Below are 13,881 nucleotides of genomic sequence, written 5' to 3'. Positions count from 1 at the left end.
TCAAACTTTGGCGACAATAAAAATCACCTAGAAAACTTGTACACACTCACAGATTCCATTGTTGCAGAGAAGTAACTGTCTCTCATGGTCCACAGGACTTTCCAATTAAAATTATGTCTTCAAATTAACCTGTAAGCTATTTCATGTTGTGGAAAATTATAATTATTTGTCTGTTAGTAGCTATCCACTAAGATAATATGAAATCTATTGCACTTCCTCTCCCTGGGAATCCACTTTTGCCAGAATTTTATCCTCAAACTAGAGTTTTAGTTATTCCTCCTATTATGTCAGAGCAGAAAAAAATTTCAACTCTGTTTTCTTATAGAAGCTCCTAACATCACACATTTGAGCTATAGTAGGCTGACATTCTAAAAATTAACAGACTGCAGTTTGGGGCCCATATGAGATACCTGTTCCCTTATTTCTTTCATTTTTTCCAACCTCTTCAGTTTTCTGGCATATTCTTGAGCATCTTTTAATCCAAGATCTGTGCAGAGACGAACTAAGAAACGCAGACCTAAATTGTAAAATATACATTTAGGAAAGAATAAAGGCACAGTATATTTGTTAAAAGCTCAATAAATCAGTGAACTCAGTCTTTTGGGATACAGGTAGGAATGATGCTTACAAATAGTATTTTTCTCCTGAAAAATAATTACACTTTGCAATCTCTGGACCAGGGAGAACTGACTTCCTTGGAAGGAGGTTTAAAGGGTCTCTCTCCATGTGTCCTGTCCTCACGCTGCCAGAACTTAGAAGGAACATGGCAGAGGACACTGCTGGCAGAGAACTTAGAAGGCAAATGTAACATTTGTTAATGTTCTATAGCAGTTTCATAAATACATATAAAGAGCTATAAGAGAGACTAGGCTAAAAAGTGTAGACAGTTTATACATATAATAATCATTACTAATGTTATTACTGTCAGTAAATTCATTTTTAAAATAAGTATTATTCACACTGTGCAAAGCACTAGGAAGATAAAAAAGATGTATTTTACAGTGGCTGGTCTTACAGTTGACATCAAATATATATAAAATAATCACAATAAAAAGTTTTGTGTTAATCATGTCTTGTATACAATAACAACAACAAAATCTTCGATCACTTTATACATATCACCAGATGACATATCGTTTAGTTCTGCTTGCTATTGGGTCTTATAAAAATGGTATTGTTCTGTATACAGTCTCCTGGAATTTGCTTTTTCATTCAAGCTTGTGTTTCTAAAATTAGCAACATTTTAAAAACATGCAATAGATGCTAAAAAACACAATAATTTTGTCTTTACATCTGTAAGAATGGCCTTTGCCATTTGTGGTCTAAATTACTTTAAAATATTTTTATTATCTCATTTAAAAATAATATTTTCCTTCAATACAACTGCAATGCAGGTCATTATAGAGAATTTGTAAAACATACAAAGGTAAAAAACAAAAAATAAAAGTTACTCATTACTCATCCATCCAGAGACATAGATGTTCATCAGGGATATTGGTCTAAAATTCTCTTTTTTTGTTGTGTCTCTGTGTGGCTTTGGTATCAGGATGATGCTGGCCTCATAAAATGAGTTAGGGAGTATTCCCTCTTTTTCTATTGACTGGAATAGTTTCAGAAGGAATGGTACCAGCTCCTCTTTGCACCTCTGGTAGAATTTGGCTGTGAATCTGTCTGGTCCTGGACTTTTTTTGGTCGGTAGGCTTTTTTTTTTTTGTGGGTATCCTTTTTGTTGATGTTGATGCTATTCCTTTCTGTTTTTTAGTCTTCCTTCTAACAGACAAGCCCCTCAGCTGCAGGTCTGTTAGAGTTTGCTGGAGGTCTACTCCAGACCCTGTTTGCCTGGGTATCACCAGCAGAGGCTGCAGAACAGCAAATATTGCTGCCTGATCCTTCTTCTGGAAGCTTCGTCCCAGAATTAATCATTTTGGCTCTATTAAATATCTTTCAAATACATCTCCCGACATCATCCACCAACAACATCATTGCATTCTGCCTAAATTCCTGCTGTACGATTTAGGTAGGGCATTTGAAAATCTAGCTGTATCACATCCAGACTTGCAGCCAACCCTCCTGTTTTCAGAAGCAGCCAGCACCCCTCCCATTTTCTGATGCCTCCAATTCCCGGGATTTCCTGGGGTTCTATGTCAAGAATTGTTTTGCTTCTGCTGACTTCTCCACTACCTACATACCTCTGCAGTTCTTCTAATCTGCTAAGCAGAAAACATTCCTAAAATTTAATTATCTCTTTGTTCTTGTACATTTATAATTTTTTTTTTTTTAAGATGGAGTCTTGCTCTGTCACCTGGGCTGGAGTGCACTGGCACAATATCAGCTCACTGCAACCTCTGCCTCCTGGGTTCAAGCAATTCTCCTGCCTCAGCCTCCTGAGTAGCTGGGATCACAGGTGCCCACCACTATGCCCAGCTAATTTTTTGTATTTTTAGTAGAGACAAGGGTTTCCTCATGTTGGTCAGGCTGGTCTTGAACTCCTGGCTCGTGATTCGCCCGTCTTGGCCTCCCAAAGTGCTGGGATTACAGGCGTGTGCCACCGCACCCAGCCGCATTTATAGTTTTTATAAACTGTCTTTTTTTGGTTTGTAGTATAAGAAAACACATCTTCAATCTGCTACATTTTCCACAATAGACTACCTTTTGAAATAGACTCTGCATCCCTCTAACTCTGCCCTTACTAATGCTACTGTCTACCTGCAGTGCCTGTTCCTGCCTTTCCTTCCTGATAAAACCCTCCGTACCCTTCAAGGCCACTTCAAATGTTAATTCCTCTGTAAAACCTAATTATGTCAATCGTCCCCTAGTTTGGGCAGAGTTAAGAGATCCTCTGTATTTTGACAGCACTTTGCACATTTTTTCAGTTATCTCATTTATTAACCTATATCAGTTAACTATTTGTGAGTCCTAGGAGGCAGAAATCAAGTTGATATATCTGTTGTATCCCCAGCACATAAAAAATAGTTGGTAAAAGTTCTGGGGAACAAATGAATGGATAAAGAAACAGGAAAGTCTTAAAGCTAGTGAACACTCCATTTTTTCAAAAGTATTACTGATAATATATATAATAACAGAACACAAAAATATGTGCTAAACATACTGAAATAAATTTATATGAAGATGGCCCCCAACTTCTCCCTAAGTGCCTATTTAATACATCCTCTTGGACATCGAAAAGGTAGCTCAAACACAACATATCTAAAAAAAGGTTTTGATTTTTCCCTCCAAAAGCTGCTTCTTCCCCAGTTTCCTACATCTCAGCGGATGGCAGCTCCATCCTTCCAGCTCCCAGAGCTATATTTGTGCAATTACCCTTGACACTCTCTCCCTCAAGTCTCACATCTAAATGGCCAGCAAGTGCTGGCACTGATACCTTTGATACATATTCAGAATCCATCCTGCCCACCTCCACTGCTAAATCATTAGTCCAAGTGAATACTGTGATTTTGCATTTCGGTACTGCCCACTCCAGCTTATTCTCCATACAGCAGCCAAAACAATCTTTTGATTTGGACCTCAGGTACAGAAGCTTGAGTTAATCACACTTTAGAACCTTTTGAAAACATATGTCAAATTGTATTATTCTTCCACACAAAATCCTCCAATGGTTCATCATCTCCCCAGAAATATAATTTGAAGCCCTGACCTAAGGCCTGTGAGGATCCACAGGTCCTGGCACACCCACTCTGCCTCTCTCTCCCCATCACATCGTCCACTGTGCTTCAACCACATTGACCTCCATATCGTCATGGCTTGCTTCTGTCTATTCTTTCAGGTCTCTGCTCAAATGCTAATTTAACAGAAAGCCGTTCCATGACAACCCTGTCTCAAATACCAGCCCCTCCCACATTCTCTAGCTCCTTACCTGTTTTGCCTTCATAGCACTTATAACTACTGACATTATTTGTTTATTGTCTTTTCCCACTAGAACCAAGTTCCATGACATCAAGGATTTTGGTCTCTTTTGTTTTCTGCTACATCCACAGTGCTAGAACAACATCTGGAACAGAATAGTCACTCCACTCCACAATAATTTGTAAATATACCAGCAATTTAAGACCATTAAAGTAGACCAGGCGCGGTGGCTCACGCCTGTAATCCCAGCACTTTGGGAGGCTGAGGCGGGCAGATCATGAGGTCAGGAGTTCAAGACCAGCCTGGCCAAGATGGTGAAACCCCATCCCTACTAAAACTACAAAAATTAGCCGGGCATGGTGGCAGGCACCTGTAATCCCAGCTACTCGGGAGGCTGAGGCAGGAGAATCACTTGAACCTGGACAGCAGAGGTTGCAGTGAGCCGAGATCGCACCACTGCACTCTAGCCTGGGTGACAGAGTGAGACGCTGTCTCAAAAAAAAAAAAAAGACCATAAAGTATTGTAAAAGTTAATAGTATAAAGTAACTTAAAATATCACACATTACTATAAAAATTGCATTTGCATATACATTTATATTAATAATTCAGAATAAGAAGGTAATTTGTACTTTCTGCAAATAAAGATTGGCTTAGGAATTTTTTTTTTTTTAAGAGATTTAGAGATGCCCAGGCTGGAGTGCACTGGCACAATCACAGCTCACTGCAGTTTGGAACTCCTGGGTTCAAGCGATCCTTCCGTCTCAGCCTCCCGAGCAGGTGGAACTATAGATGCACGCCACCATGCCCTGATATTTTTTTCATATTTAGAAGAGTTGAGGTCTTGCCATGTTTCCCAGGCTGGTCTTGAATTCCTGGGCTCAAGCAATCCTCCGGCCTTGGTGTCCCAAAGTGTGGAGATTACAGACATGAGCCATCACGCACAGCCAGAAACACTTAATGTAAAGTAAAAATCATTATTTTTGGTGGATGTTCTCTGAAATTTAGTACATCATCTGTAACTCTGTAAAGCAGGTCAATTTTTGGTGAAGAATATGTTTTAAAACTAAATTATCCTGCTAGTTTTATCCAGAAAACTAGTCTTCTTAAAACAGCACATTCCATGGGTGTAAATGTTTTTTCTACGACTACAGTTAAGGTAGACTATTGATTACATTTGTTTTGAAAATTAAATAGGCCAAAGTTATCTTAGACACCCTCTATGGCATAGACAATCATTCATTTGATTCTTAGAGTGACTCATACTCTAAAGAAAAAAACCTGGCCTTCCTTGAAGACATTCCCTTTTCCGGTCCAGTGCAGAGGTGCTATGGTTACTTCAAGAGTTCTCAACTGGCATCAATTTTGCACCCCCAAGGGACACTGGCAATGTCTAGAGACATTTCTGGTTTTCATATCTAGGGGTGAGAGAGCTACTAGCTAATCTATTGGACAGAGGCCAGGGATTTTACCAAACATTCCATAACCCCCTGGATGGCCTCCCACAATGTGGAATTGCACAATCCCAAATGTCAAAGGTGCCAAGGCTGAGAAACTCTTGCCTAGCAGACTTTTGGGTTGTTCCACTTTCAAGAAAAGTTATTACTGCTATCTCTCATTTAATCTCTAAAGCACTAGTTCTCTAATGTGACTGAGATTAAGAATCACATAGAAAGTTCTTTAAAAAGAAATAGGAAAAAACAGACGCCTGCATCCACTGTAAATCTAAATGAAAATCTTTCTAGGTAGGGCTAGAAATTTGTACTTTAAAAAAGTTCTAGGCCGGGCATGGTGGCTCACACCTGCAATCCTAGCAATTTGGGAGGCTGAAGCAAGAGAATCGCTTGAAGAGTGATTTTGTTTTTAGTAGAGCCCCCGTCTCTACTAAAAACAAAAATTAGCTGGGCGTGGTGGCGTGTGCCTGTAATCCCAACTACTAGGGACACTGAAGCAGGAGAATCTCTTCAACCCAGGAGGCAGAGGTTGCAGTGAGCCAAGATGGCGCCACTGCACTCCAGCCTAGGAGACAAGAAGAAAACTCCATCTCCAAAAAAAAAAAAAATTCTAGAAGTAATTCCCATGTAGCCTATTTCCTGATTGGTATTTGTGAAAACTACTGCTGTTAAGTTAATGAGTCTACTTCTAATCAGCATTAGAGAACACCCTGCTCCTACACTCCTACCAAAGACCATAACTGAGCTAACTGCTGTTGAGCTTTTCTAGAAAGCCAAATGGAGAAATATATTAATGAAGAAACACGTAGTACATCTAATCCTTGGCCATTAGAAAACTTGGCTCAGAAAAGATTTGTTTTCACTAAATTGTAATGCATTGTTTTGTGTTCATTGTCATTGAAGAACAAATTTATTTATTTATTTATTTATTTATTTATTTATTTTGAGACAGAATCTCACTCTATTGGCCAGGCTGGTCTTCAACTCCTGACCTCAGGTGATCTGCCCACCTCAGCCTCCCAAAGTGCTGGGATTACAGGCGTGAGCCACTGTGCCCAGCCTTGAAGAACAAATTTTAACATGGTCGTTTCCAGCATATTATTTTATTTGCTATAGGGATGTTATTTAAGAAAGTATCTACTGTATCTTTCAATGATTTTATCTACTGTATCTCTCAATGTCTAAACAGAAGTGAATTAAGAGTTGAAGAGATACTTCTTCTTCCCAATAAATTGCTTTATATTTCCACATAAAACAGTAAAAATTGTACAACTGCTTGTAACTTTTCTCTTTCCTTTGGCTGCAAGGCTATTCAGGGACAAATTTATAGTTTAGTGAGAACATGTGGCATATGACTGTGCTTACTTTACGTTTTTCTTGATTTTGTTGTTACTGCCATACTTCACATTATTACTGTAAGTTGCATCAATCCACTGTGCAACAAGATAGTAAATAAATGAATATCTTCTACAAAGATAACTTTACAACTGAGTACGCAGCATATTAACATAATGTTTTAAAATTGAAGTAACATTAAAAATTATTTGCGGCCAGGAACAGTGGCTCACGCCTGTAATCCCAGCACTTTGGGAAGCCAAGGTAGGTGGATCACGACGTCAGGAGTTTGAGAACAGCCTGGCCAACATAGTAAAACCCGTCTCTACTAAAAATACAAAAATTAGCCAGGCACAGTGGTGCGCGCCTAGAGTCCCAGCTACTAGGGAGGCTGAGGCAGGAGAATCACTTGAACTCAGGAGGTGGAAGTTGTGGTGAGCTGAGATCACACCACTGCACTCTAGCCTGGGCAACAGAGCAAGACTCTGTCTAAAAAAAAATTATTTGCTATTATATCAGCAAGATTATTAATGTTCAATTTTTATAAACCCTAAAATTATTTTCTCAACCTTTAGAAGTTGTTTACTAAAATGGACAGTTAAAAATGTCTTTCCTATAAAATACCACAGGTTTACAAACTTTGAAAAATCAACCATAGGCCAAAATGCTTTCTTAAAATTCTATAGAACTCTGAAATATGTATTTTTTTAGTATTAAAGAAAATTCTGCGGTATATTTAAATCCATCAACAATTAGTTACATAAAAATATGTACTTGCATAGTCAAATTTTCTGATCCTATAAAAATATTTAAAATATGTATCACAAATTATAGGTTGGTATTTACGTATACAATTACTATAGCAAAGGTAATTATATATTAGAACATAAAATATGAGAACTTATCACTTCAAAGTTACATTATGTAATGCCACTTACATTCGACATTTTCTGGAAATTTTCTGTGAGTATCTTTATAAGTATCTAATGCTTTTTGGTAGTTACCTATAAACAAACAAGAGAAAAATATATTAGCAAATTATAGAAACTAACAGGATTCAGAAAAATATTAATTTTAACTGATATACTGGCTATTTAATGGTTTAATAGAAAGGTTTCATGTTTTATATACCACTTAATATAACTTTTAGAAGAAAAATGTATAGATAAAATAAATTTGAAATAAGGGTGAAAGCAGAAGTAAATGGGTGATAGCTGAAATTTAGCTTCTTCCCTTTTTTTTTTTTTTTTTTTTTTTTTTAAAGAGATGAGGTCTCACTCTGTTGCCCAGGCTGGAGTACAGTGGCTATTCACAGGCACAACCATTAAGTACTACAGCCTATAAACTCCTGAGCTGAAACAATCCTCGTGTCTTAGCCTCCAGAGTAGCTGGGACTATAGACGCACATTGCTGAGCCTGGTTCACTTTAAATATTTTAGTGGCAAAAATTAAGATCCATTCAATTTTCTAAAAAAAGATTATTCCAGATGAATTGACAAATTTAAAAATAATCTAAGTTATATACTTATAGTAATGTCAATGTCATTCATTTAGTTGGAAAATATTTAAGATGTTTTTATAGTTTTTTTGGGCTGGGCGTGGTGGCTCACTCCTTTAATCCCAGCATTTTGGGAGGCTGAGGTGGGTGGACCACTTGAGGCCAGGAGTTTGAGACCAGCCTGGGCAACATGGTGAAACCCCTTCTCTACTAAAAATACAAAAATTAACTGGCCATGGTGGCACACACCTATAAACCCAGCTACTGGGGAGGCTGATACAGGAGAATCGCTTGAACCCAGGAGGTGGAAGTTGCAGTGAGCTGAGATTAGTGCCACTGCAGGCCAGCCTGGGTGACAGAGTAAAACTCTGTCTCAAAATGAATGAATGAATGAATGAATGAATAAATAAATGTTTTTATGTTTTTTGTTTTTTGTTTTTTTTTTTTGAGATGGAGTCTTGTTCTGTCACCAGGCTGGAGTGAGTGCAGTGGCGCAATCTCGGCTCACTGCAACCTCCAACCTTCGCCTCCTGGCTTCAAGTGATTCTCCTGCCTCAGCCTCCCGAGTAGCTGGGACTACAGGCGTGCACCACCAAGCCCAGCTAATTTTTGTATTATTAGTAGAGATGGGGTTTCACCATGTTGGCCAGGATGGTCTCGATCTCTTGACCTCGTGATCTGCCAGCCTCAGCCTCCCAAAGTGCTGGAATTACAGGCGTGAGCCACTGTGTCCGGCCTTTACAGTTTTTTAAACATTAGAAAGTTTACAGAAAGCAATTTATTTTATAACAAAATAATTTAGCTTCATGTAGCAGCCAAAATAGGAAAAACGAATTTGGGTCAAAGATCTTTCCTAAAATCTTAGCAAATGAGTTATAATCTCTCTGGGCCTCTCTCTACAAGAGGGATGAAATAGAGACAGGAAGCATCTGACCCAAAGCCAGTTCTCAATGCTAGCTGCTGCTTCTATCCTGTACTTCCATAACTGAAGCAGGCTATGTCTTTAAATCATTTAGAATAGTTCATATGTATATATATACTTTCTATATGACTGACGTTGAAATGAACATAGGCAATTGAGAACTCATGTTGATATAAATTGAATATATAGTATAGTCATGTTGTACATTCAATAGGAATTACAGATCCCCCCTAAAATGATTTGAGGAATACACTGAGTTATGTATTAAAACATTTCTGATGCCATTCTGAAGGTGCTCACAGAGATAAAGAAGGAAACCTCCCCCGAAACTGGGTGAGAACAAACTGCCAACACTTTCAAAACTTGTGCTTCCCTCTTCCCTTAGATTGAATACTTTCTTTTCCTGGGTCATTTTTATGCTCTACAAGAGGGATTATAAATTTGTTCACATTTCTCTCCCAGCTTGATCTTTGATATTTTATGCATATTATTCACTTCACAGTTAGCCTAAAACTAATAGCATCTCTATCCTTCAGGATATGTGTCATCAGCAAGAATTTAATAAAAGCAGTAACAAAAACACAAACCAAGATAGCCAGTGATCTTTGGTATAAAAAACATATAGTCACACTTGTCTCAGTGTGAGCTTTTCTCAGGCTTCTCAAGTGTCATAAATTTGGCCGAGCACACAGGACATTTAGAATTAACTGAGTAGAAAATGGAAATATAATGTATACAGTATGCCTATTTTTTTCTGTGGCTAACTTGTGAAAATGATTACATGTTAACTTTGAGAAATAACAAATCTGTTTTTAAGACAAGTATTGGAATACATGATTAATACCCATTTTGTAAGCATAACTTTTTTGTATGTAGTAATTATTGTGTTTTTCATACAATGCTTTGAATTATGTACAGTTATAAAAAGTTAGTATTTTAATAAACAGATATGCAACTGGAACACATTTATATGCATAATTACCTAAAAGGAAAGAAGCAAAATATCTACAAAATGAATAAAACTAAAGCATTTACCACTTCTTCTGAAACAACTAGCTACCATCAGCTGCCATTTCACTTGTGTAGGCCTATAAAATAAATAAATGAGATGAAATTAGAGATAAAAAAATCTGTGATGCTCAGTTTTATAAAGCTATGTATCTACTATTTTACAATTACTTTTTGACCTTTTGTTAGATAATTTTTATTATTGAGAACAGCAGATATATAATTTCCCTCAGTATTGCTTGTCATATTTATATTAGGACATATAAATTTAAGTGTTCTTCAAAGTTCCTCTAGTTCATACCTTTATTTAGATATTCATATGAGAACCACTTAACCTGTTTGGTTAAAACCCACTGCATTCTACTTTAAACTTAAAGGATCATTACTTTTGCTATAATCTTTTATCATAATACTTATACTTGCTTGCAAATTTAGTACCTGAGAAGCGATTTTTGATCTAGTGTTTGAAGAATCAGGCTTCGACTAAACAGAGAGTAAAAAAAATTCTACTAATCCCTTTTTGTCCATTAAAAAGAAATCAAATTCTTTTCTAAAATAAATAACCAAAGCCAGGATTTCTAAATACTTCTATTAAAAATATCTCAGGATGGCAAGATATGAAGGAAGAAACACCTAGGGAACAATTTATGCTCGTCTCATTTTTTTGAATCTCCTTTCTAAGTAGAAGCCTGATGGCTTCAAAGAAAACCTCAGTTCCTACTCGATTTGATGGCAAACCTACCTACTGGAATCAGATAGATCTGGCTTTAAATCACAGCCCTGCTACTGGGGCAAGTTACTTAACTTCAAATCCATTGCCTACACGGCCACCCACTGTGATCTAAATAAAATACACATCTAACCACATTACTTCCCTCCTTAAAACCTGTTACCTCCCTTCCACCTACATGCTAAATCCAAGATTCTAACCCAGTTTATCTACTTTCTAGATCTTTTCTGCTTCTCCAACTCATCTCCCACCGTGCCTTGCTTAACATTTCATGTTACAGCAAATTCACACAGGAGCACGGACTTCCCTGTATCCCCTGCATTTGCTAGACTTCTGGCTTTTGTATACACCACCATGTCTGCTTAGAGGTGCATTCCAACCTCTTTACTCTCTGCTAATGCCACATGGATAGACTGTTCCATATGCTCTCCTAACACCCTGGAATCACTTAGCGTTGCATTTACCATGTGGTATTATTATTTATGTTTCTGAATACATTACCTTCCTTCCTCTATAAAGATAAGTATAATGACTTCTAATACTGTCAATCTAGCCTGTTTTTGAACTTTAAATGAATACAATCATATAGTATGTAACTTTTTTTTTTTTTCAGACAGGGTCCCAGTCTGTCACCCAGACTGAAGTGCAGTGGCATGATCTCAGCTCACTGTAACCTCCCCTTCCTGGGCTCAGCCTCCCAAGTAGCTGGGACCACTGGCACACACTGCCATGGCAGGCTAGTTTTTATTTTTTTTTAAAGAGATTTTTGCCATGTTGCCCAGGCTAGTTTCAAACTCTTGAGGTCAAGCGATCCGCCTGTCTCATCCTCCCAAAGTGCTGGAATTACAGGCATGAGCCACTGCACCTGGCAGTATGTATCCTTTTATTAAGAGCTGAATTACTGAGATAGTCTTCATATACCATACAATTTACCTACTTAAAGGACACAATACAATGGTTTTAGTGTATTAATTCTTTAAAATTATGATAAAATATATACAACATAACATTTGCCAAAATTTACCATTCTTGGGTGTACAATTCAGTGGCATTTATCACATTCACAATGTTGTGCAACCATCACCACTATCTCCAAAACATTTTATGACACCAAACAGAAACACTTTGCAACCATTAAACAGTAACTCTTAATTCCCTTCCCCACAATCCCCAATAACTTCTGATCTACTTTCTATCTCTACAAATTTGCCCATTTTAGACACTTCATGTAAGTGGAGTACTTTTTCTTTTGTGTCTGGCTTCTTTCACTTAGCTAATGTTTTCAAAGTCCTTCCATGTTGTAGCATGTAACAGAACTTCCTTTGTATAGTGGAATAATATTCCATTTTATTTATATACTGTGGTCCCCCCTTATCTGTGGTGAGTATGTTCCAAGATCACCAGTGGATACCTGAAACTACAAATACTACTGAACCCTATATATACTATTTTTTTTCCTATACAAACATACCTATGATAAAGTTCAATTTATACCTTAGGCATGGTAAGAGGTTAATAATAACTAATAAAATAAAGCAATATACTATAATAGAATTATGTAGATGTGGTCTGTCTCTCTCAAAATGTCTTATTGTACTTTACTGAGGGTAACTGAAACCGTGGACAGCAAAACATTGTATAAAGGTGGACTACTGTACCATGTTTTGTTTATTCATTGTTGATGGACACCTAGGTTGTTTCTACCTTTTCGCTACTATAAATAATGCTGAGGCTACTTTTGACTATCATAAACTGAAAGCTGAGGCTCAAACAGATCAGATACTTACACAAACATGTGTAAGTATCTGATCTGTTTGAGCCTCAGCTTTCAATTCCTTTGGGTATATACTTACTATACACTGAAAACTATACAACATTGTTGAAATAAATTAAAGAAGACATAGATGGAGAGGCATATGTGTGCTTGAATTGGAAGACTTAATATTTTTAAGAAAACAATACTACTCAAAGTGATCTATAACGTTAATGCAATCCCTATCAAAATCCCAATGGTGTTTTTGCAAAAATAGGAAAACTCACCCTAATATTCATGTGGAATCTCAAGGAACCATGAATAGCCAAAACAATTTGAAAAAGAAAAAAGTTGAAGAACTCATGCTTCCTGATTTTAAAATTTGCTTTAATGCTACAGTAATCGAAACAGTGTGGTACTGCTGCAGAAGGATATATACACCAACAGAATAGAATCTAGAATCCAGAAATAAATCCTCATATATATGGTAAATTGATTTCCAACAAAGGTGCCAAAAGGTGCCAAGACCACTCAAGGGAAAAGGGACACTCTCTTGCCTTCATGGCTAAATTAATCCCTAATTATTTTATTCTTTTTGATACCATTGCAAATGGAATTTTTTTCTCAATTTCCTTTTTGGATTTTTCATTGCAAATACATAGAAATACAACTAGTTTTGTGGGTTAATTTTATATCCTGCAACTTTGCTGAATTCATTTATTATATCTAAGATTTTTATGTGGATTCCTTAGGGAGTTCTACATATAAGATCATGTCATCTGTGAACAGGGTTAATTTTTACTTCATCTCTTCCCATGTAGATGCCTTTTATTTCTTTTTCTTGCCTACCTGCTCTGGCTAGAACTTCCAGTACCATGTTGATCAGAAGCAGTGGAAGTGGGCATCCTTGTTTCTGATCTTAAGAAAGCAAGCTTTTGGTCTTTCACCATTCAGTATCCTGTTAGCTGTGAGTTTCCATACAATACTTTTTAACACGTTAAGGAAGTTCTTTCTATTCCTGATTGGAGTATTTTTATCACAAAGCGGTGTTGAATTTTGTCATACGCCTTTTCCGCATTAATTGAGCTGATCACGTGGGTTTTTTCTTCATTCTATTAATGTGAAGTATTAAATTGACTGATCTTCATATGTTGAACTATCTTTGCATTCTAGGAGTAAATTCCACTTGCGAATGATGTACTACTTCTTTTAATATGTGGCTAAATTTGGTTTGCCAGTATTTTGTTGAGTATTTTTGCATTTACATTCACAAAAGATATTGGTCTGTAGTTTTCTTGTAGTGTCTTTGTTTGCCTTTA

At 36.9% G+C, this 13,881-nt stretch overlaps 1 protein-coding gene across 28 annotated transcripts in view; it reads right to left on the bottom strand.

Moving 5' to 3' along the window:
- IFT88 (intraflagellar transport 88) overlaps positions 1-13,881 on the bottom strand; it is a 124,648-nt gene that overhangs the window by 27,606 nt on the left and 83,161 nt on the right. For all 28 annotated transcript variants that reach the window (XM_034936405.2, XM_003833018.5, XM_024925288.4 and 25 more), the window contains 3 exons: positions 10,107-10,159; positions 7,590-7,655; positions 411-517 (listed from right to left, as the gene is read on the bottom strand). In XM_034936405.2, coding sequence (XP_034792296.1) covers positions 411-517; positions 7,590-7,655; positions 10,107-10,159 — 226 coding nt within the window. The remainder of the gene's footprint in view (positions 1-410; positions 518-7,589; positions 7,656-10,106; positions 10,160-13,881) is intronic.

Source organism: Pan paniscus, chromosome 14 (assembly GCF_029289425.2).
Source record: "Pan paniscus chromosome 14, NHGRI_mPanPan1-v2.0_pri, whole genome shotgun sequence".
Lineage (NCBI taxonomy): Eukaryota > Metazoa > Chordata > Mammalia > Primates > Hominidae > Pan > Pan paniscus.
The sequence above is the reverse complement of the archived record's forward strand: the minus strand, read 5'-3'. Positions and strand labels throughout refer to the sequence as shown.